This window comes from Dama dama, chromosome 7 (genome assembly GCF_033118175.1).
Source record: "Dama dama isolate Ldn47 chromosome 7, ASM3311817v1, whole genome shotgun sequence".
NCBI lineage: Eukaryota > Metazoa > Chordata > Mammalia > Artiodactyla > Cervidae > Dama > Dama dama.
This window is the reverse complement of record NC_083687.1, coordinates 13679108-13699797: the sequence shown is the minus strand read 5'-3', so window position 1 is coordinate 13699797 and position 20690 is coordinate 13679108. Positions and strand designations below refer to the sequence as shown.

At 46.4% G+C, this 20690-nt stretch overlaps 1 protein-coding gene across 1 annotated transcript in view; it reads right to left on the bottom strand.

The window, feature by feature from the left end:
- Positions 1-20690, bottom strand: part of TBC1D22B (TBC1 domain family member 22B) — a 67198-nt gene that overhangs the window by 26750 nt on the left and 19758 nt on the right. The window contains exons 3-8 of the mRNA XM_061146600.1: positions 18446-18753; positions 16047-16226; positions 15429-15499; positions 13937-14065; positions 12279-12344; positions 8524-8638 (exon numbers count right to left, since the gene is read on the bottom strand). Of these exons, the coding sequence (XP_061002583.1) occupies positions 8524-8638; positions 12279-12344; positions 13937-14065; positions 15429-15499; positions 16047-16226; positions 18446-18753 (869 nt within the window). The remainder of the gene's footprint in view (positions 1-8523; positions 8639-12278; positions 12345-13936; positions 14066-15428; positions 15500-16046; positions 16227-18445; positions 18754-20690) is intronic.

Here is a 20690-nt window from a genome sequence, read left to right as displayed (position 1 = left end):
TCATCAAGAGGCTCTTTAGTTCCTCTTTGCTTTCTGCCATTTGGGTGGTATCATCTGCACATCTGAGGTTATTGATATTTCTCCCAGTAATCTTGATTCCAGCTCGTGAGTCTTCCAGCTCAGCATTTTGCATGATACATTCTGCATAGAAGTTAAATAAGCCAGGTGATAATATACAGCCTAGTTGTACTCCTTTACCAATTTTGAACCAGTCTGCTATTCCATGTCAGGTTCTAGCTGTTGCTTCTTGACCTGAATACAAGCTTCTCAGGAGACAGGTAAGGTGGTCTGGTATTTCCATCTCTTTCAGAATTTTCCACAGTTTGTTGTGATCCACATAGTCAAAGGGTTTAGTAGAGTCAATGAAGCAGATATTTATTTGGAATCCCCTTGCTTTTTCTATCTTCCAACAGATGCTGGCAATTTGATCTCTGGTTCCTCTGCGTTTTCTAAATCCAGCTTGTACATCTGGAAGTCCTTGGTTCACATACTGTTGAAGACGAGCTTGAAGGGTTTTGAGCATTACCTGCGACATATCTGAGCATAAATGTCATGCAGGGAACATGAGTCAGAGGTTTTAAGACTTCCCTTCTGGGACTTCAATTGCTACTGTGCTTCTAAGAAAAACCTGAAATGAAAATCCTGCTGTAGTACTTCATGCAGAGAAGGGGGAGAGTTATTCATTAGTGTTTCATTTTGCAATGAAAGAAATCACCAGCCATCGCTCTTCTTTTGAAAACAGAACATGTCATGGGTCCCTCTCTTCCAGACAATTCCTCATTCACATCGCTTACACAGTTGCTGTTACACAGTTTATTCTGGTGATGACTCTACTATCAATTACATTATGTTCTGAATTAGATCAATAGTGCCATCTAAGTCCAAAAGGGTTTTGGAGAGTCTGGAGGTATTTAACTGTCTCAGGGGTCACGGTCCAGAGACTGTATCTCCCCAAGGGTGACCCTCCAGCACTGTCACCGCTGGACCCAGACACAGCTGGCTTATCCACAGAGGACCCACTTCAATGCGAGCTGTGGGTTTCAGCAAAAAAAAACCCACAAAAACGGGAACTGACGGGGAGGGGGGCTAAGTTAGGTACAGAAAAATTCTCTCAACAGAGGGGAGTCACCGGATCTCCCCATTTTCAGCTATTTTACAACAAATATGACACGAAGCATGAAGCAAGCTCAGGTGCTACTTTATAAAAGTAACGGAGAAGAGGGACTTCCCTTGTGGTCCAGTGGTTAAATATCTGCCATTCAACGCAGGGGATGAGGATGATCCCTGGTCAGGGAACTAAGATTCCATGTGTTGTGGGCAACTAAGCCCGTGCGCCTCAACTATGGAGCCTGTGTACCCTAGAGCCTGATGCAGCAAAAAATAAATAAATACATATTTTTAAAAATGTTTTTAAAGAGTAATAGAGAACAGATAGCAGAGGAGAAAGGAGAGAGGCCAAACAAGGTCCTGTGGGTCCCACAGCTCTTCTAGGGCACATCCTCCATGCTACAGCTCAGGCAGATGAGGCGGTGGGCGAGGCTGCCTGGGGACACCTGCCTGGCCTGTTCCCTGGGTGAAGGATCCCGGAGGCCTCCCGTAGTAGGGAGAGTCATAACAAAATACCTTTCACAGCAGCTGCCTTCCTGGGATACGGCACTATTAGAGCAAGGGAGAAGAGCAGCATTATTCCTCAGACAAGGGAACTGCTCTTGGAGGCCACAAACAATGCTGAGTCTGTGTTCAGGAAAGGTGTTGAGGCTGGAGAGAAGTCTGTATGCCTTGTTTCTTTGAAGCTTAATTTATATCCAGCAACTGATGAACAGATAAATGAAATATGGTATGTTCATACAATGGAATACTTATTTGACCATAAAAAAGGAGTGAAGTACTGACACAGGCTACAACCTGGATGAATCTCAAGAACAAGTTAAATGAGAGAAACTAGACATAAAAGATCACATATTATAGGATTCCATTTTGATGAAATGTCTAGAAAAGGCAAATCCACAAAGACAGAAAGTAAGAGCGGGTAGGAGTAGAGGGGGTTGGGGGGGCTTGGTATTGATGGATATAAGGTACAGAGTTTCTTTTGGGGTTGATGAAAATATTCTAAAATTGACTGTGGTGATGGTTATACAACTCTATAAATATACGAAAAATTATTGAATTGTACATGTTAAACGGGTGAATTATATGATATATGAATGACATCTCAGTAAGCTGCTATAAAAAAAAAAAAAAAACCCACAAAACTAATTTGTAAAATTACTGCATCTCCAATAAAAATTCTTCTTACCTCCTGAAGTAGGTAGGTTCCCTATTTCCTGAACTAGGCAAGTTCATCTGGAAGAAGAGTCAAGACAATTTTTTAAAAAGGATGATGAAATAGACCAGTCCTGAAATACTAATAAAACACCCTCTAAAGCTCAAATATCCAAGTTGTGTGGTACATGCATAGTACGTGTGTGTGTGTGTGCGCACGTGTGTGTGCGCGCGCGCGCACACTTGTGCGCGCTCATTCATGTCTGACTCTTTGTGACCCTGTGGGCTGCAGCCTGTCAGCTGACCATGGAACTTTTCAGGCAAGAGTATCCGAGTGGGTTGCAATTTCCTACTCCAGGGGATCTTTCTGACTCAGGGATTGAACCTGCATCTCTTGAGTCTCCTGCTTTGGCAGGCAGATTCTTTACCACTGAGCCACCTGGGAAGATGCATAGAAATAGAGATAAATGGAATAGAAACAAGCAAAACCATGTAAATAATGGAATTTATACTATATTTTGAAGAGAGATTTCACACCAGTGAAGAAAGTATGTACTATATAAAAACAGTGATAAATAATGAAGTATCCAGCTGGAATAGTAACTTTAAATATCAACCCCACTGTGAAAGAAAATAAATTTTACTAATAGAATTTAAAAATCTAAATGTAAAATCAGAGCCACAAGAGTACTAAAAGAAAACATGAAAGAGCATCTTTATAATATTGCGGTGGGGAAGGTAAAACTTCCTAAGCAACATACCAAATCTAGAAACCTCAGAGGATGCGGTATTTCTCTCATGTCATGCTTTGCAATGACTTACTTCTTTGTGAGCCCCTCAGCTCCCCACTAGATGGGATGCTCCATAAGGGGGCTGGGCCCACACCTGTTCCCTTTATTTGCTCTATCCTCTGGCATAGAGTAGAAGCTCAATGAACACCTGTTGAATGGACAGATTTGACTACATAAAAATTAGGAAGAGCTATATAAGGAGACATAATAAAAGTTGAAAAGATAAATGATGATCTGGGAGAGGAAAAAATACTAGGTTGAACCATAAAGAATTCCCACGGAGTGGGTGTGTCAAAAAAGGTTGAATGCTAGCAACACATAACAGATGAAAAATGAGTATATCTAATCCACATAAAGCTCTTAAAAAACGAGACCAACAGTACAATAGAAGAAAAAAAAAAGTGTAAATATCTGAACAACCAGATGACAAAAGAAACAAATGCCAATACACAAAAGATAAACCACCTCGCTGACGAGTAAGTGGCAATAAAAACTGAAACACAAACCGCAGTTTATCTGCCAGACTGGTGAACCACAATTAGACTTGCTAATAAGGATGTGAAGAAAAGTGCACCTAAACATTAGTGGTTGGAGTACAAACTGCCGTAAACCTCTCTGCAGTGTAAGTTAGTGGCATCTATTAGGCATGCTTTTAGGACTAGCAGATTCACTTCTATGGACGCTCTTTCAGAAAAACATGTATTTCAAGACAAAGGTATAAGAAAATATGCATAAGGATATTCATTAAAATGTTACCTATAATGGCTAAAAATTATAGACCATTTAAATGCCCTACCATAAAAGAACTGCTCACTGCACTATAGTAAAGCTAAATGAAAATAGATGGAATTGCTGAAAATGACAACACAGACCTGTATGTCAGAACCTGGAAAGCTGGCCAGATACTTGTGAGTGAAAGGAAGAAAGATTGAGAAAAGTATGGATAGTCTGATTCTATTTTTCTGGGCAAAACAAAGAAAAATAACATGCAGGTCTGTTCTCATACAGGAAAAGGGCTGGAAAAATACACATCAAAGGGTGTTATCTCTTGTGGTGGAGGGTACGGGTGGGGTAATAACACTTCTTTATTGTTTTGATCTTTTTTTTTTAAACAAGCAAGTACTTCTACTGTAGTTTTTTGCTTATTTTGGTTTTTTGTTTGAGGCAAGGAGTAACAAGAAATGTGCCGCATGCTTTGCAGCAGAGAATGGAGAAGATACATCTAAACTGCGATACCTTCAAGTCATACAAAGAGCACAAGTGAAAGTGAAAGTCGCTCTGCCGTGTCTGACTCTGCGACCCCATGGACTGTAGAGTCCATGGGATTCTCCAGGCCAGAATACTGGAGTGGGTAGCCTTTCCCTTCTCCAGGGGATCTTCCCAACCCAGGGATGGAACCCAGGTCTCCTGCGTTGCAGATGGATTCTTTACCGCTGAGCCCCCAGGGAAGCCCAAAGAGCACAAGCATTCAGGTTAAAAGATGGAGGCTTGAGTTTGGGAAACTCATTACATATCTGAGTCTTCGATTTCTCATACTTGTAAAATGGGTTCATATATCTACTCTAAAGAGATACTGGGGGCTACTAAAGGAAATCAGGTCAAAGTACTTTGCAAATGGTAAAGTGTTTTAAAAATCATTGTAATATTACTGGTTGGCATGGCAAAGTCCCAGTTTGAAAACTGGGAAAATAACAGAGATGGATGGGAATTGATAGATTGAGACTTAAGAGATATATCAACAAACCAGTAGAATGTGTGGACCTGATCTGAACCTTGATTCAAACAAAATGTTAAATATATTTATGGACTCAAGAAAACTTGAATACTGCTGTACATCAGACTATATTAAGGAACTATTATAACTTCGCAGATGTAATAATTACATTATGGCTGTGAATTTCTTTAATCATGATCTTTGAGTGACACATATGGAAGTATTTATGGATGAAATTATATGTTGCTTCACATTGAGATTTGCTTACTCACAAAGGTGAGTGAGTGAAGAATTGACAGAGGTGTGAAGTTGGGTGGCAAGTGTATGAGGGTTTATGGTATTATTTTTTTCTACTTTTACATATGTTTAGAATTGTAATATAATTAAAGCTTTCGTAAAACATGAATGGGCTCCACTTTCCTAGCTCTGGGAGGAGGCACCAAAGACCTATCTGAAGGCTGCTGCAGAGGTGAGGCTGACTGCAGCCTTACTCAGAAAGGCCTCCTTGCTGAGGAGGGGCAGAGAAGCCCACACTTCGCTGTGTAAACGCTGTGGGTGAGCAATGATTCCACTGGTCAGCAGGTGGGGCTGACAAACCAAACACAGATCAGAATGCAGTCAGACCTATCAGAGAAAGGCACAGCGCACAGTGGGGCTGACGGAGTTAAGGTAGTAATGGGATGGGTGCCTATAGAAGGTGGAGGAAAATTGGGGACAAAAAAAAAAACACACAAATGACAGCTCACAAGATAATTAACAGCCAACTAGAACTGCAGCTGCTGAGGATTTCCTAAACGAGCATAATATCTGGCAATGCGGCATGCCAGCCTCTAGACCTCAAATGTAGATTAATGAATGGATTAATATCTTCCTGGGCTCATCCTTGGGTTCCCCTGGTGGTTCAGTGGTAAAGACTCCATCTGCCAATGCAGGAGACCTGGGTTCAATCCCTGGGTCGGGAATATCCCCTGGAGAAGGATATGGCAGCCCACTCCAGTATTCTTGCCTGGAGAATCCCATGGACAGAAGAGACTGGTGAGCTACAATCCATGGGGTCACAAGAGAGTCCGGACACGACTTAGCAACTAAATAACAACAAGAAGGCTCATCCTTCAATACCATTTCAGAAAAGTACTCCTGCAAGAATCAAATCCCAAAGCATCAGCTGCACTGCTCTTTATAATTAAGTTACACACACAGAATGAAGGCACTTGCAAAAACTGATCAATTGATAAGAGAGGAAAATAAAAGTTCTCCAGCAAAAGCTTTATTTATATGCTTTTGCTTAGGGTGACTTGACAGTGTGGACAAGAGTGTGATTTTCATCTTTACTCCCAGGTCTGCCCTGGTCGCTGTCACTTAAGGCAGAACAAGGAATGACATCATTTGGTTGCCTTCCTTTTGAAATCACTAAAAAAAAAAAAAGCTACCTCATGAAAGCCCAAAACACCATCCCTTTGGTCCCACCAGAAAACCTGCAAGGGAAAGATCAAGTGAGACATCTCTCGTGCCCCCCACTCCAAGGGACTCTAAGCCAGCCCCCTTCTCATGACTGACCTACCCCCTGAGATGGCATCATCTCATTACCTACCACCCCCAGGGCCTGAAGAGAAGGGTTCTAGTCCCAGCTCTGCCACTAATGAGGCAAGAAAAGGGGCGGAGGAGACGGACAGTTTCCTAAAATCCTTTCCCACGTTCCGATTCCCACATGAGCTTCTTTTTGACCGATAAGAGAACAAAAACATCAGGCCGCATGACAGATGGGTTTTCCCGTGAATCTCGAAGCACAAGTGTTAGGGAATTGAACGGTCTCGTTTGGCCTCAGAGACAAAGCAGAGCAGGCCTCTGACCTGCGTCCATCCTGCCTGGACGCCGCCCTGACTTCGTGCTGTGAGTGCAAGTCTGGCAGCACCACAGATAAGACGGGGCTGAATTTTTAGACTGTGGAGCCCCTGGACGGGGTCTGGCCCACCCAGCCCCAGGCGTAACGACATTCCAAGTTTTTCACAACAAAACAAACAGCATTAACATGAAACCAGAGATGCAATTTGCTCACAGATTGATGACGATATCAGTTTGCATCCTGGGATTATAAGTGGAACCCCGAAATGGAATTTTTGAAGTCTCACCCGTGCAGGGGATACGCTGCCTGGACCTTTGCCCAACTGGGACTCCAGATGTGCTGTGACACGGCACTTCCAGGGCAGTTTGAGTTTATGGATGTTGGTCAAAACCCAACTTGATGATGTATCCTCTGCTGTTTCTATTTCTCTTTTCTTTTAATGTTAGTATATTGAAAGTAAGCGATATAATTCTCTAATAAATATTGAAAGTGAAAGTCATTCAGTCATGTCCAACTCTTTGCAATACTATACAGCCCATGGAATTCTCCAGGCCAGAATACTGGAGGGGATAACCATTCCCTTCTCCAGGGGATCTTCCCAACCCAGGGATTGAACCCAGGTCTCCCTCATTGCAGGCGGATTCTTTACCAGCTGAACCACCAGGGAAGCCAAAGAATACTGGAGTAGGTAGCCTATCCCTTTTTCAGGGAATCTTCCCGACCTAGGAATCAAATTGGGGTTTCCTGCACTGCAGGCAGATTCTTTACCAGCTGAGCTACCAGGGAAGCCTAATAAATACTGGTATTGTTTATTTGAATATAACGAGTGGCTTCTTTTGTTAACAAATCCTTTGAACCTGAGACAAAAGTGAAAACTTTCTGCAAAACAACAAGAGATTAAGGGAATCAACAGGAGAAGCGGAGAATCCTCAACGCCTTTTGAGACTGCCTGATTTAGGCCTGGCTGGAGTAGTGTGGCTGGCACTGTAAGAAAACCTAACTGCTGGGGACTTCCTTGATGATCCAGTGGTTAAGAATCTACCTGCCACTGCAGGGTACATGCATTTGATTCATGGTCCAGGAAGATTCCACGTGCCACGGGGCAACTCAGCCTATGTGCCACAACTACTGAGCTTGCCCTCTAGAGCCCATGAGCCGCATGCTGAGTCCACACACCACAACTCTAAAGCCCCTCGCGCTGGAGAGCCCGTGCTCTGCAACAACACAAGCTCCTGAAATGAGAAGCCGGTGTACCGTAACTGGAGAGTGCTGCAACTAGAGAAAGTCCACAGACAGCAATGAAGACCCGGTGCAGCCATAAATTAATGAACTCTTTAAAAAGAACTATCTCCCTTAAACTTAAAAACAAAAAAAAGTAACAAGAACACAGTGAGGTAAGGGGCGAAGAAGGAAGTGGGAGAAACCAAGGTCCTGGAGCTCTCCCTGGCCCATTTCATCGCCTCCAACGTGAGCTGGAACCTGGCACCACCCTGCCGCCTCTGCAGGCCCATACCCTGCTCCTAAGATACGGCGTGTGAATGAACGCATGGAGGCCTGATGTATAATCTGAAATTCCAGCTTTCACAGGTGAGGGCCTGTGTTAGAGTCAAGTTCAAAATAATCCTAAAAGAACCTCAGACGAAGGATCAAACCATCTGTTTATGGTGGAACATAAATATGCCAACTTGGCCATTCTTGTGGCAAAGCAGGTCTTTTTAGCAGAGATCTGTGACCATCTCGAGAGATAAATTCCAGGCTGCTGTTGCTGTTAAAACAGGTTCAGCTGTGTATTCTAAAGCCACTATCTCTTTTTTAGCAAGATGTGCCCACTGGCTGCACTCTTGGGAAAAACAAACAGACCACAGATGAAAAAAGAGCAAAAGCTTGTTCAACTTGGGACTCATGCTTCTTACCCACATATTCTGAGAGGAAGACGACAAAGAACGGAGTGACCAGGTCATTAATTCCCTGGACATACCCACTGGCGGGGTGTCGGATGGCCCAAATAAATAGAATTCTTTCGAAGATCTAGGAAAATGAGAAAGAAAGATGTCATGACGTTAAATCATGGGGATACTCTCCCTCCCTCCATTTACCTCCCTCACAATTTAACTCAGCACTGCCGCAGAATTTGTAGGAAAAATTTAAAAATTACTGTGGGACAAAGGAAGTCTGTAAACACAGAAAGTTTCTAAGATACAAATTGCTTTTAAGCAGGAGTTGGTAAAGAATCCATCCGCCAATGCAGGAGATGCAGGTTCGATCCCTGGGTCAGGAAGGTCCCCTGAAGAAGGGAATAGCAACCCACTCCAGTATTCCTGCCTGGAAAATCCCACGGACAGAAGAGCCTGCGAGGCTACAGTCCATGGGGTTGCTAGAGTCGGACATGACTTAGCAACTAAAAAACAACAACAACAACAGGTACTTCTTGCCCTTTGCTTCTCTTTCTAGTGTCTAGTCATCGTGATATAAATTTGGGAAACAGAAAGGAGAGTGACATGGTGGCTTAGGGAAAGGGTTGCTATGGATGTCATTAATTCAGGCCACTGTGCTCATTTATAGATGCTGTTTCTCTATTTCCAGGAGCAAGTTATCGGAATATCTAAGTTCTGATACGTTTTCTAAATCTCTTTTGCTCATTACAGTACAGAGAGGAAATCTCTTCTCTATCAACCCTCCTCTTTCTCCCTGCTGAGATGGAAGGAGACCTAGATCTGGATTTACTTCTAACCCAGTCTGACTAGGAACCAGTGATAGACAATACATGCAGGAAGTCATTTCACACATCAGGATGCAACCCAGATGTTTGCTGGGGATAGGAAGTCAAATGAACCAAATCCTACAGCTGGGAAAGCCTCTGGGGTTGAGTTTATTAGCCACAAGAGGCCAGAGACTTAGTCTGGAGAGAAAGAAAAGACCCTTATGGTTCCCTTTACAGAGTCTCTTACCCTCCTCTCTGCTTTCACTAGACCCTCAGGGCTTCCCCCTGTCTTCTCTCTACCTGCTGGCACTCGTTCTGGCTTCAGCCTGTTGACCACAGCTCCTGGGCCCAACACATCCCTCAGACTGGCTCTGACTGGACTGTCTCCTGTCTCTGGACCACACCAGAGGGATGACAGAGGTGACGATGACCATGTGCAGGGCGGACAGGAGATGAGGGGGCCTCCACTGCATGTGTACTCTGCGGAGCCCCATCAGTCAGCTCTGCGGGCAGAATGAAGAGGCCTCCCGGAGGTCAGGCGCGAGGGAGCAAAAACTTCCCAAGGAGAAAAGTGAAAAAGAGATGGTTGTATGGTTTTGGAGTTGGTTAGCTAGTATAGGAGAAATGTGGAGAAATCTAGAGACAAAGGATGTCTCCCAGCCCAAATCCCGTGCTGAGTATGCCTTACAGCTGGCCAAGCCAGCTGAGAAACACTCCCATCATTAACACCCCTGTCCTTGCAGGCAGTGTGAGCAAGGCCCCGTCTGGAAGGAGCTGGCCTCTCTGCCTCCCCTAGAGGGGCCTGCTTGCTCCCTGGGGCTGAGGGGAAGGGTGTGGCATCCTCATTTGTGTCAGGCCCAGCATTCCAATGGGGCCCCTCTGACATTCTTTCCTCTGCTGCTAAACGCCCTCCTCCCTCCCTTGAAACTAGGGCTCAAGCAGACCCACCAGGTTCAGGAAGCTCTCAAGAGTTTCCCGCCCCACTCTGAATCCTCACACACCCAGTGGCCCGTGTCTGACTGGACGTCTCTATTAAAAGCTCCTCCAGCTCAGCCCTTTTGAAAGACTTATCAGCGCTTCTATTTCAAACTATCAGTTCCTCGTAAATACACACATCTCTGGTGAGTAAGTGCAGGGAGGCTAGCCATTCAGAATCAGGAGACCTGCAGTCATCCATCTCTAGTAAGGATGGGACAAGCAGACATACACGCCATGCAAGTGGAAGTGCCAAAGAGATGGGAACTGAAGAGCGCCAAGCCTGGTGACCTGGGGAGACCATGGAATCTTCACTACAGAACAGGGCTGGGACAAGCCTCTCTGCCTCTGAGACACCTCTGCTACTAGTGTGGGTAATTCTCACTATTCTCAATTCTCAGGTATCTTTCAGGTTTGTAAAGCAAGTCTCTCAATATTCAATGTTACTTAATTTTCTGCTCTCTGGTTGGCAATTTATTCTGTTTATGATGGCTATAGTCTGCTAGATGGAAAGGTGATTCAAGGAAAACTGGAAAGACGGCAGTTTGAGTTTCTTTCTCTGTACGCCGGTTCCACTGCCTGGAGAATCCTTTTAAACGAAGTACTTTGCCCTATCTCCAAGTTTAAAGGATGCATGCACAGGTGAAAGATCTGAACATCTTCAAGTTAAAACGAGGAATAAATAGGGCTGAGCCAAGGGAAGCTGAAAGGGAGACACAAAGATATCCTGAGTGGGTTTTCACCTTCCTTTGAGCTGATTCTTACAGGTAAAACAACGGCATGACCCTCAAAACCTTCTTTATGCTACTGGTAAGTTATGAGGGATCCCATCATTAGACACATCTATATTTAAACAGAATTATGAACATAATCTAAAGTCAAAAAGAAATTATTTTGAGCATTTTAAATCACATTCTTTACTCTGAGGATGAGTGAAAACATAATTCAAAGAGCACTTCCACCCAGAGTCCTAGCTACTATTAAGTCGTAAGGAAATCCCTAATCTCAAGGAGTTTATACTTCTTGCTTGGTCAAAAGATAATAGTCCCACTGAAACCTTTCATGTGCTTTGCTAACTGCTAAATTGTTAGGTCTCAACGTATCACTACTAATTTGACTTCTGGGTATGTATCTGAAAAGAATTTAAAATAGGGACTCAGATGCTTGCACAGCCACTTCCATAGCAGCACTGCTCACAATACCCAAAAGGTGGAAGCAACCTAAGTGTCCGCTGACAAACAGCAGATCAACAATGTCTTACATACATACAATGGAATATAAGCTTGTTTTTAAAAGGAAGGAAAGTCTGACAACATGAATGAACCTCAAAGGTATTATACGAAGTCAAATAAGCCAGTCACAAAGCGACAATTACTGTATGATCCCATTTATCTGAGGTACCTAGAATAGTCAAACTCATAGACACAGGAAGCAGAACGGCAGCTGCTGGGGAATGGAAAATTACTGCGTCACGGGTACACAGCTTCAGTGTGGGAAAATGAAAAAGTGTTGTAGAGACGAATGATGGTGATGAATGAACAACAATATGAATGCACTTAATGTCACCAAACTATATGCTTAAAAATGGTTATGACAGTAAATTTTATGTTTTGTATCGTTACCAGACACACACACACACACACACACACACACACACCAATCACTACTCCCAGCTTTATCAAGTACGGCAAACACAGGACTAGGAATTCTAGCAGCTTCCAGTCTTCATTCGGTCACCAGGTGGACTCTGACTCTGGGCAAGTCCCTTAACCCCTCAAAGCGCTACTCAGCCCACAGGTTTGTTATGAGGACCTAATGGGAACCCACAAGAAAGTGCTCTGAAAGACAGAAGCTCCATCTGCAGAACGCAGGGTACCATCAGGATTAGCCATAGCGCCCAGAGGCTGGAGGCGGGGCCGAGCACTCCCCCAGGGACAGCGCTGCAGAGGCTGTGGAGTTGGGGGCGGGCGACAGTGTGAAGCACTCCCTCACCTCCTGCACAAGAGGCTGCTGGAACAATGGAATGAGAGGATTCGTCCTTGGAATGTCAATGTGAATCTGAAAGAGAGAAGCCGTTATCCAAAAACACAAATGCCACTTTGTTCTTTTGAGAAGTTATTTTCTTAGGATCTGGGAATCAACGGGAGTAAGAATGAGAGTCAAATTTACCTTTAGAAAGAACTTTAGAAGGCTTTAGAAACCTACCTGTCCATGTGGAATACATTCCCATGACAGCAACACCTAACTGAACAGTAATGAAACCTCCCTGAACAAACCACTTAACACCAAACAGCAATAGGCTTCACAACTCAGGAGAACCAGCTGCTTTCCCCTATTGTCTGGCATCTGTTTTACTCTGGGCCTGTACTTAAATTTAACAAATAGGATCAAAATGTGTACACCTCTTTCAGATTCTTAATCCTCAGCAGTCTGTAAGAACTAAAAGAGCTCGGGAAGCTCCAAAACTGTACCAGGACAGGGAACCAGAGGGAGTTGGCGTTGAATGACTGGCACTGAAAGTTCTGGTTTCTGTTACCAAAGGTGTCATGCTGATTGGTTTTTTGGTATTTACCAATGTCTAATAACCCACCAGGCTTGCCTGGTGGCTCAGCGAATAAAGAACCTGCCTGTCAATGCAGGAGACACGAGTTCAATTCCTGGGCTGGGAAGATCTCCTGGAGAAGGAAATGGGAACTCACTTCAGTATCTTTGCCTGGAAAATCCCATGGGCAGAGGAGCCTGTTGGGCTACAGTCGATGGGGTCGCGAAGAGTCGGGGACATGACTGAGGGACTAAACCACAGCAACAGCCCTAAGGACTGTATCAGCAGCGGCTGAGCCTACTTCAGCTCTTGGGGCCCACTGCAGACAGCTGCCCACACCCAGTGTCTTCCCCTCTGCAACCATCAGGCCCCTTTTCACACCTTCCACCTTTCCACAGGCTGTACGGACCACTATGGGCAATGGTAGGGCTCTCCCGGCTAAGGCTGCTGACGGCTATGGCTCCTACAAGACAGACAGACAAAGCCAAAGAGGCACTGCAGCTGTCAGAAGGACACGGTGATGTCACAGGCCAGAGGGATGGACTCACTGAGCGAGCTCATCCTTCATCTTCTGTCCCAGCACCCTGACTATTCTCGCAAGGGTCGTCTGTGGACCAGCAGCGCTGGCATCGCCTGGGAACTCATTGGAAGCGAAGGGCTCACTCCAGATCTCCTGAATAAGAATCTGCATTTGATCACAATCCCGAGTTGGAATTTTATCAAAATCCTAAGTGATTTTTATGCATATTAAAGCCCAAGAAGCACTGCTACTGACCAGGGACTCCCCAAAATCTATCTATTGAAAATGTCTAGGGACTTCCCTGGCAGTTCAATGGTTAAGATTCCAAGCTTCCGCTGCATGGGTTTGATCCTTGCTTGGGGAACTAAGATCTCACATGCCGTGTAGCACAGCCAAAAAAAAAAAAAAAAAAGAAGGCTAAAATCAGAGCTATTGAATTAGAAAGAGGGGATACAGTTCTGGGAATAAATTTAATTCCTAACCACTGCAGCCTGAAGACTTGGCAAACCTGTACCCCAAGAGCACTTTCCAGGAGCCACACCTGAGGATTATGGCGAGTGGGCAAAAGGGCAGCAGGTGATGACGTACCTGTCTGTAGGTATCCTGGTGATGTTCCTCATTTCGGGAGTCATAATACTGCTCAATGAAGCCAAAATACTCTTCCCGCTTCCGCTGCAAGGTCAACTTCCTCCTCTCAGTGTTTGCTGGGAGATAACCCTGTAGATAGGACCACTTGTCAGATGGGGACAGGCACTGGTTGGATGAATCCTTAACTTTTATTTTAGCCTGAGCAGTGGCTTTGAAACTTTCAAAGGAAGGGAAAGAAAGCTGCCAAGAGGACAAGGGTAAATCCCTTTTTGGTTTTGGCCACCCAGGGTTTGCGCTTTCCTCATTCAGTGAGACGCACGTGTGGGCAGATAAAGCCCGGCCGGGTTTCTCGGGGTTATGTACTCCTGAAGCCCCGGGCGTGGGTCCTGCTGGGGAGCACCGCAGAGCTCCGGGCCTGGCACAGTAGAGTAGCGAATGTAGGTCAGTGGGAGGGAACTGGACCCAAGTCAGGACTCCTGGGGCTGTGTGTGTGTGAGGCAATCCTTCCCAGGGTCACAGAGAGGTGGCAGCCTCCGCGGCGCATCTCAGTGGCGAGCCGTGTGAGCTTGTGCTAGTTACATAATTCTTTTCCGCAGTAATGTTGAGAATTACCAGCTTAGGAGGCTGAATGGAATCTGTGACACAGCAGCTGCAACGTCCAGACACAGAACTTCTGGCAGCAGCCCCTCGCTCCTGGCCCCAGCTCTGGGCCATCCCTGGTCTAGATCCCACTCTCAATTCTGACATCTCTTGTTCCCCTTCCATTCTCACCGCAGCTACTTCTAATAGCATTTGGAGTTCTTAGAAGAAGCAGGGGCAGTGACTCCAAGGCTGTGCAAGTCGGGGGTGGGGGCCGATTAGGAGTGAGAGTCGTCCTCTCACAGGCAGGGAAGGGACACGTCCACAGAGCAAGCAAGCGCCTGGCGAGCCGGAGCTGTGCGGGGCCCACCTCTGTGTATCCTCACAGCACCTGGCATCATGCCCGCTAAACAGCTTGCCCTCAATAAATCCTTATGAATGAATGGATTTTATGAGCTCAGGAGATCAGAGTGTTCCTACCACAGCGGCTGGCACAGGGCTCCGTGACTTAGTGAACGTGTGACGACTGTAGGCTTCTGAGGGAGGCCCGTTTATCAACTGTTCACGGTTGAGAAGTGGGTTTCAACCCCCTTAGTCATTCCTACTGAGAAAGGAGGGAAGCACAGGGAAAGTGGGACCTGCCCACATGAGAGCTGGCTCACCCAGCCTCACTGGACGCCTCCTTGGTGCTGAGAAGGCGAGATCGGGACTATCCACACAAACCTATGCTCTTCTACACGAGTGGGAACAAACTATCGAGGATGTGATTCTTTATGCAGAGACAGGACTTCAGTCCCATATCGGCTAGGATCAGAGAAGTCTATGGGGCAAGACCGATGTCCCCAGACCAGCCCCAGCAGGCAGGCGGGGCCGTGTGAGGCTTGCACTTCTCTACCCAGTGGGCAGAACTCACCGACAGGAGTCTCCAAGTTACAGGCCGAACCTCCCTGGGAACCCCCGGCCAGCTACACTTCCTCAGCTCATCTGCAAAAAGACGTAGGTGTGGTTGGACTTAGCCCTTCCCATGGGGGCCCTGAAACGAGCCTCAGCCAGCGCTGCCTGGAGCCTCCCAGCGCTTCAGTAGGATGACCACCATCGCCACCGCCACCACCACCGCCAGCTACCGACAAGCACCGGTGAAAAGCCCAAAACAACAGCCCTGAGCAGCCAAGGTCATAGCTCTGCAGCAGTGATCCAGTCAGCTCAGAGATTAGAGTTAGAGGGAGGAGGGAAGACCAGGAGGTGTGGATTTCAGGAGGAATCGCCTGGAGGTAGAGGAGACTGAAGCCAGAATGGGTGCACTAGGGTCTACAGGCCATGGAGTCCAGTCCCGCCTAACTTGGCCCCTGATTTCTAGTTAATGTATTTCTGACTGCGATACCTGCGTGTCACTTCAATGGGCACCAGATCAGGAGATGCTGGAAAAGTAAAAGAAGGAAGAATAAAGAGCAATAGCTTCCGGGTCTCTGAGAATTCCAGTCACCGAGAGGTCCGAGCTTGCCCGGGGCTCACGGGGGTGGGGGGGACTCACCCAGGTCGGTGTTGTGGCTGGAGAGAAGCTGACGGAACTTTTCCAGGCGCGTTTTCTCCCGGACGGTCATCGGGGGCGCCCCAGAAGCGTTCTGGTCTGAGATGCGGGCGACGAGAGGGATGACGGGTCGGAGAGGGAGTGACTGCTGTTTGTGGAGCGGGTTCCTCAGGCATGAGTCACCTGAGGGGTCGTTTGAAAGAGAAAGAGGACAGGCCGTGTGACGAGCGCAGGTCCAGAGACAGCTCAGACCTGACTGCTGGGCACGGGGCTCCTCCAGAGGCGCGGCTGCCAGGTCGCCCGCAGTGGGGCTGCCAGCCAGTGGGTGGAGACCCAGCCGCCCTCCGACAGCTCAGGGAAAGGGCTGCGTGTTTATCATACATACCAAGGCACCTTCTGCGCAGAGACTCCAGCTACTGAAGCAAATCTGACAGTTTTTTTGTGACTTCAGGGGAAAAATCTATTGTTTTCTTTTTATCCCAACCTGGAACTTTTCTTGGTGTCTAATAGTGAGTTTGGGGCTGGGGGGGTTGGCAACATAGTCAAAGGCAGTATTAGACTTCCCTTTCCACGTCTCAGAGCACGTAGAAAATGACACTTTAAAAGCACACCACGGAAAAAAAAGGTGATGGCTGCTCTCCGGAAGCCCCAGGCCCCAGCCAGCTGCCCCAGGGGCTGAGAGGGTCAGTACTCCTCACACAGCTCTCACCTGTTTTTGGCCCAAACACGAGAGGCTCTGGCCTAAGGCTAGCCCTCTGTGCTTCGACATTTCTCACCAAAATGAACTGGCTTTTAGTTCTGCCGGGATTATGACTGAAATAACAGGCACACGGACTCGAGCTGAACTCTATGTCTGGTTCTAGACACTTCGGAACAACATGGTGGCTAGGAGAAATGAGCAGGATAGCGCTAACATTTACTGACTGCTTACTAAGGCACTGAACTGGTCACAGTTACCTATGTTCTCTCATTTGATCCTTATAACATACTACAGCAGGAATTTACCACAATTTTGAGGGAACTATAGCTCAGACAGGTTAAGTAATTTGCAAGGGAGAGCTGAGTTATCTTGGGTCTGTCTGACGCCAAAACCCTTATTTATTTTACTCCCCCAAACAAAACTCAGTTTTAAATTCTGACCATCTTTTCATGACTGTTTCATATTCTTTACATATTTGGGCCTTAGCAAGTAGTCGTCACAATTAAACAGGGAATTCTCATCAACCAGCATTAGGAGGTTTACAGACTCAACGGCCACAGGGTACTCGGTCTGGATGCCTAGTGTGACATGGGGCTGAGAAAACGCAGACCACACACTACAGAGCTGAGACTGAAGACTGCTTCCGGTCATCAGTGACTGCCTGACCGACGCCCGCAGGAGGAGCCCCGTGACGGGAGCGCGCCGGGTGGTCCTTCCTGCACAAGGGCAGCGCGTCAGGGATCGTGGTGGGGCCTCCCCTCACACTGGGACCCTCTGGAGACCCTCGGTCTCATGTGAAGACACTTTCCACATCCAGGAGCTGTGGTCACCTGGGGGCACTGAATGCCTGTCTGGGCGCATCACTGGGGCCCAAATCAGAGATGCGAAGTGACTGTGGAATGATTTTCCAGGCCTTACAGCCTCCTTTCTGAAGACATCCTTGTCTGAAACTGTAAAAGAAGTTCTCCTAGAACAGGAGCCAGGACACGCACCAGGGCTCTGATATTCCACTTCCCTTTCACCTTTTACCACAGTCAGCTGTTTCAACTCTCCCCAGCATGAGGGCACTTCCCCCTCCAGCTCAGAATTGACTCCCATAAAACGCTTTAGGGCAACATGAGACACAGCAATGGATACTAAAAAGAGATGTCTCCAAACATCTCATAAAACCTCCATCCTCTCAACCGGTTACTGCTGCCAGTTTCCCGAAAAGAAGGTGGGATCTCCTCCTGCGCCACCCAAACCTGGGACTCCGTTCCTGAGGAACAGCAGAGAGACGACCTGCTGCTAGGGGCTCTTCCCCAGAGCAGAGGAACGGTGCCAACCATCTCTGAAATTCAGCCACTAACAACTTCAACTCCATTTAGTCAACACACTTCAACCTGACCAGGCCCAAAGAAACGTGAAGCAACCACACCATAAGTGTTCTGGACCTCAGCACAGGGAAAGGAAGGAGAGAAGGGCAGGCAGCCAGGGGGTGTCGGCAGTGAAGCCCCGGGTCCCAGGGCCAGGCAGCCATCCGGGCGGCGGAGCGAGCACACTGCCCAGTGAGGTTCCCTGAGGGCCCTCAGGCTCCAGCTCGCTTATGGATCAGCCGGTGGACGATCTGAGGGATGCCCCGCCCCCCGCCAGAACCTGTTTTTATTTAAAGTGCGCTCTGCTGAAAAGGCTGAGCCTATGGCGGGGAGCTGGACGGACTTACTGGAATTTCTGGACAGCTGGGCGTCGCTGCTGGACTTTATGACCTTGTAGCTGGCAGGTACATCGGATGTCGTTGACTGGGACCGTTCTGGTTTCACCCTCAGCTTGCTGTGGTTTTCCAGCACTTGGGCAGCAGTCGCCAAAGCAACTTTTGAGTTCAGAGTTTGGAAAGCAGGGGACGAAAAGTCCTCTTCCTCGTCATCACCAATGTCCCAAGCATCACTGGTGTTCCGGGCAAACTCGTGAAAACTGGAGGCCTTCTTACTTTTCAGAGGAACCGTGCTGACTTTTGACCGTTCTTTAATGAAGCTTTAAGAAAGGAGACATTGTTACCAAGGAACAGTCTGACATATCCAACCGCTTTTTCTTAACAGATTATTAACAGTATTACAAACTATCTCATACACAATCATTACCCTCTTCAAATAAAAAATATCCATATCCATTCCTTATCTAGAAGCATCTAGACCAGCATTATCCTGCAGAACCAGATGAAACAAAGACAGCATAATTCACCAAATATTCCACGTGCTCCTCTATACTTCCCAGTCCCTGCACTTAAGTGAGGCTACTGATTCTGGCCAATAGGCTGAGGAGAGAAGTGAGGCAGTCCCTTCTGAGCCAAAGTGTAAAGAACAGGTGTGGGTTCTCCCTCTTTTTTTTTTTTGCCACGCAATGGGGCATGCAGAACTTCCCCTGCCAGGGATCGAACCTGTGCCTCCTGCAATGGAAGTGCAGAGTCCTAACCAGTGAACCACCAGGGAAGTCCTACGTGAGTTCTCTGTAAGCCTTCTTCTGCTGTGATAACTGGCGAGGCTCCAGGTGGTGGCACCTCCTTCGGCCTGGATGACAGAGTGACTATGTGGAGCAGAGCCTGCCTTCCACACCCACTTTACCCTCCCTTGGTCTGGAAGCATGGGTGAGAAATGAGCATCTGTTGTGTCAATCCACTGAGATTTCAGAGTTAATCTGTTACGGCAACATACCCTAAAATATTTTCTAGAGCAGGACATCTCCTGGTAGAACAGGAGATAATTTTAGGTAGCCCACGTGTGTATTATTATTAAACATTGAGTTTCAAAATGAACAAGTGGTTCTTTTTATTCTGTTAAAAGTCCTGCTGCCCTTGAGGAGGGATATGAGTTTGACAACACTCTGTCTTTAGGATTATTTTTTAACAAAGTGAGGGCAGCCTCAGGTTCAACATTTTGTAAGCAACAGGATCTGGCTTAGAATTTAATAAGACTATTTCGTGTTTCACTGTATTTCTAAGGTTATTTTCTACTTTGGTTTTCCACTTACAGAACAAATAAGATTGATTTTAAAAGTAAATCTAATTGAGTACAGAAGTATTTTTTCAAGTGCATTTAATAAATAATAGTATAAAATATTGCAAAAAGTCGTGAAGATGGTACATGACTTGAGTTTGGGAAATACTCAATTAACTTGTTGAGGAAAGAGAGCCTAGTCCTAAGGGTCAGGAAGACCATTCCAGTTTTCCTGGAATTTCCTCTTTTTCTTTTTCGGCTGTGCCATGCGGCATGCGGGATCTTAGTTTCCCGACCAGGGACTGAACCCACGCCCCCTGCAGTGAAGCATGGAGTCTTGATCACTGAACCGCCAGGGAAGTCCCCCTGAAGTTTTCTTCTTTCTGTGAATCCCTTAAGGTCTGGTGGCCCTTATTCTGGTTCCAGGGGACTACGTGGTTGGAATGTTTCTATAATTTAGTCTTATCTAGCATCCCTCATATCCCAAGGAGGGAATCAAAGAATACAGCCTCCTGTAAATTTACACCTGAGGACTGGAAAGCAACATCATTAAAATGCCTCACTATTTCCCTCGGCAAGGCAGGGCAACTCTAGTCTAAAAACCAGGCTCTGCCAGAAGAGCTGAAGTCCCCCATTTCCAAGAGCTATTCTTCCCTTTAGGTAGAGGAGGCTGGTCTAATACCTATGACACCTCCCAAGATATGTCCAACAGTCATTCTGAAAGATAACTGTTGTTAGCATTGATAAAGACAGACTGGTAACTCACACAGCTCATCGGAATGACCCTATTATTAACACCAAAAAAGGAGTAAGATATGACAGGCATATTTTCAAACACTGGCCTCGCACAAAGGAAAACATATCACACAAGATGCAAGAGATAACATGAGATTACACAATGTAACAGTTCAAACGTGATGGAAACGAGAAACCATTTTCCACTAAATTAGCAAAGGTTCAAAGACGCATCCTCTTGGT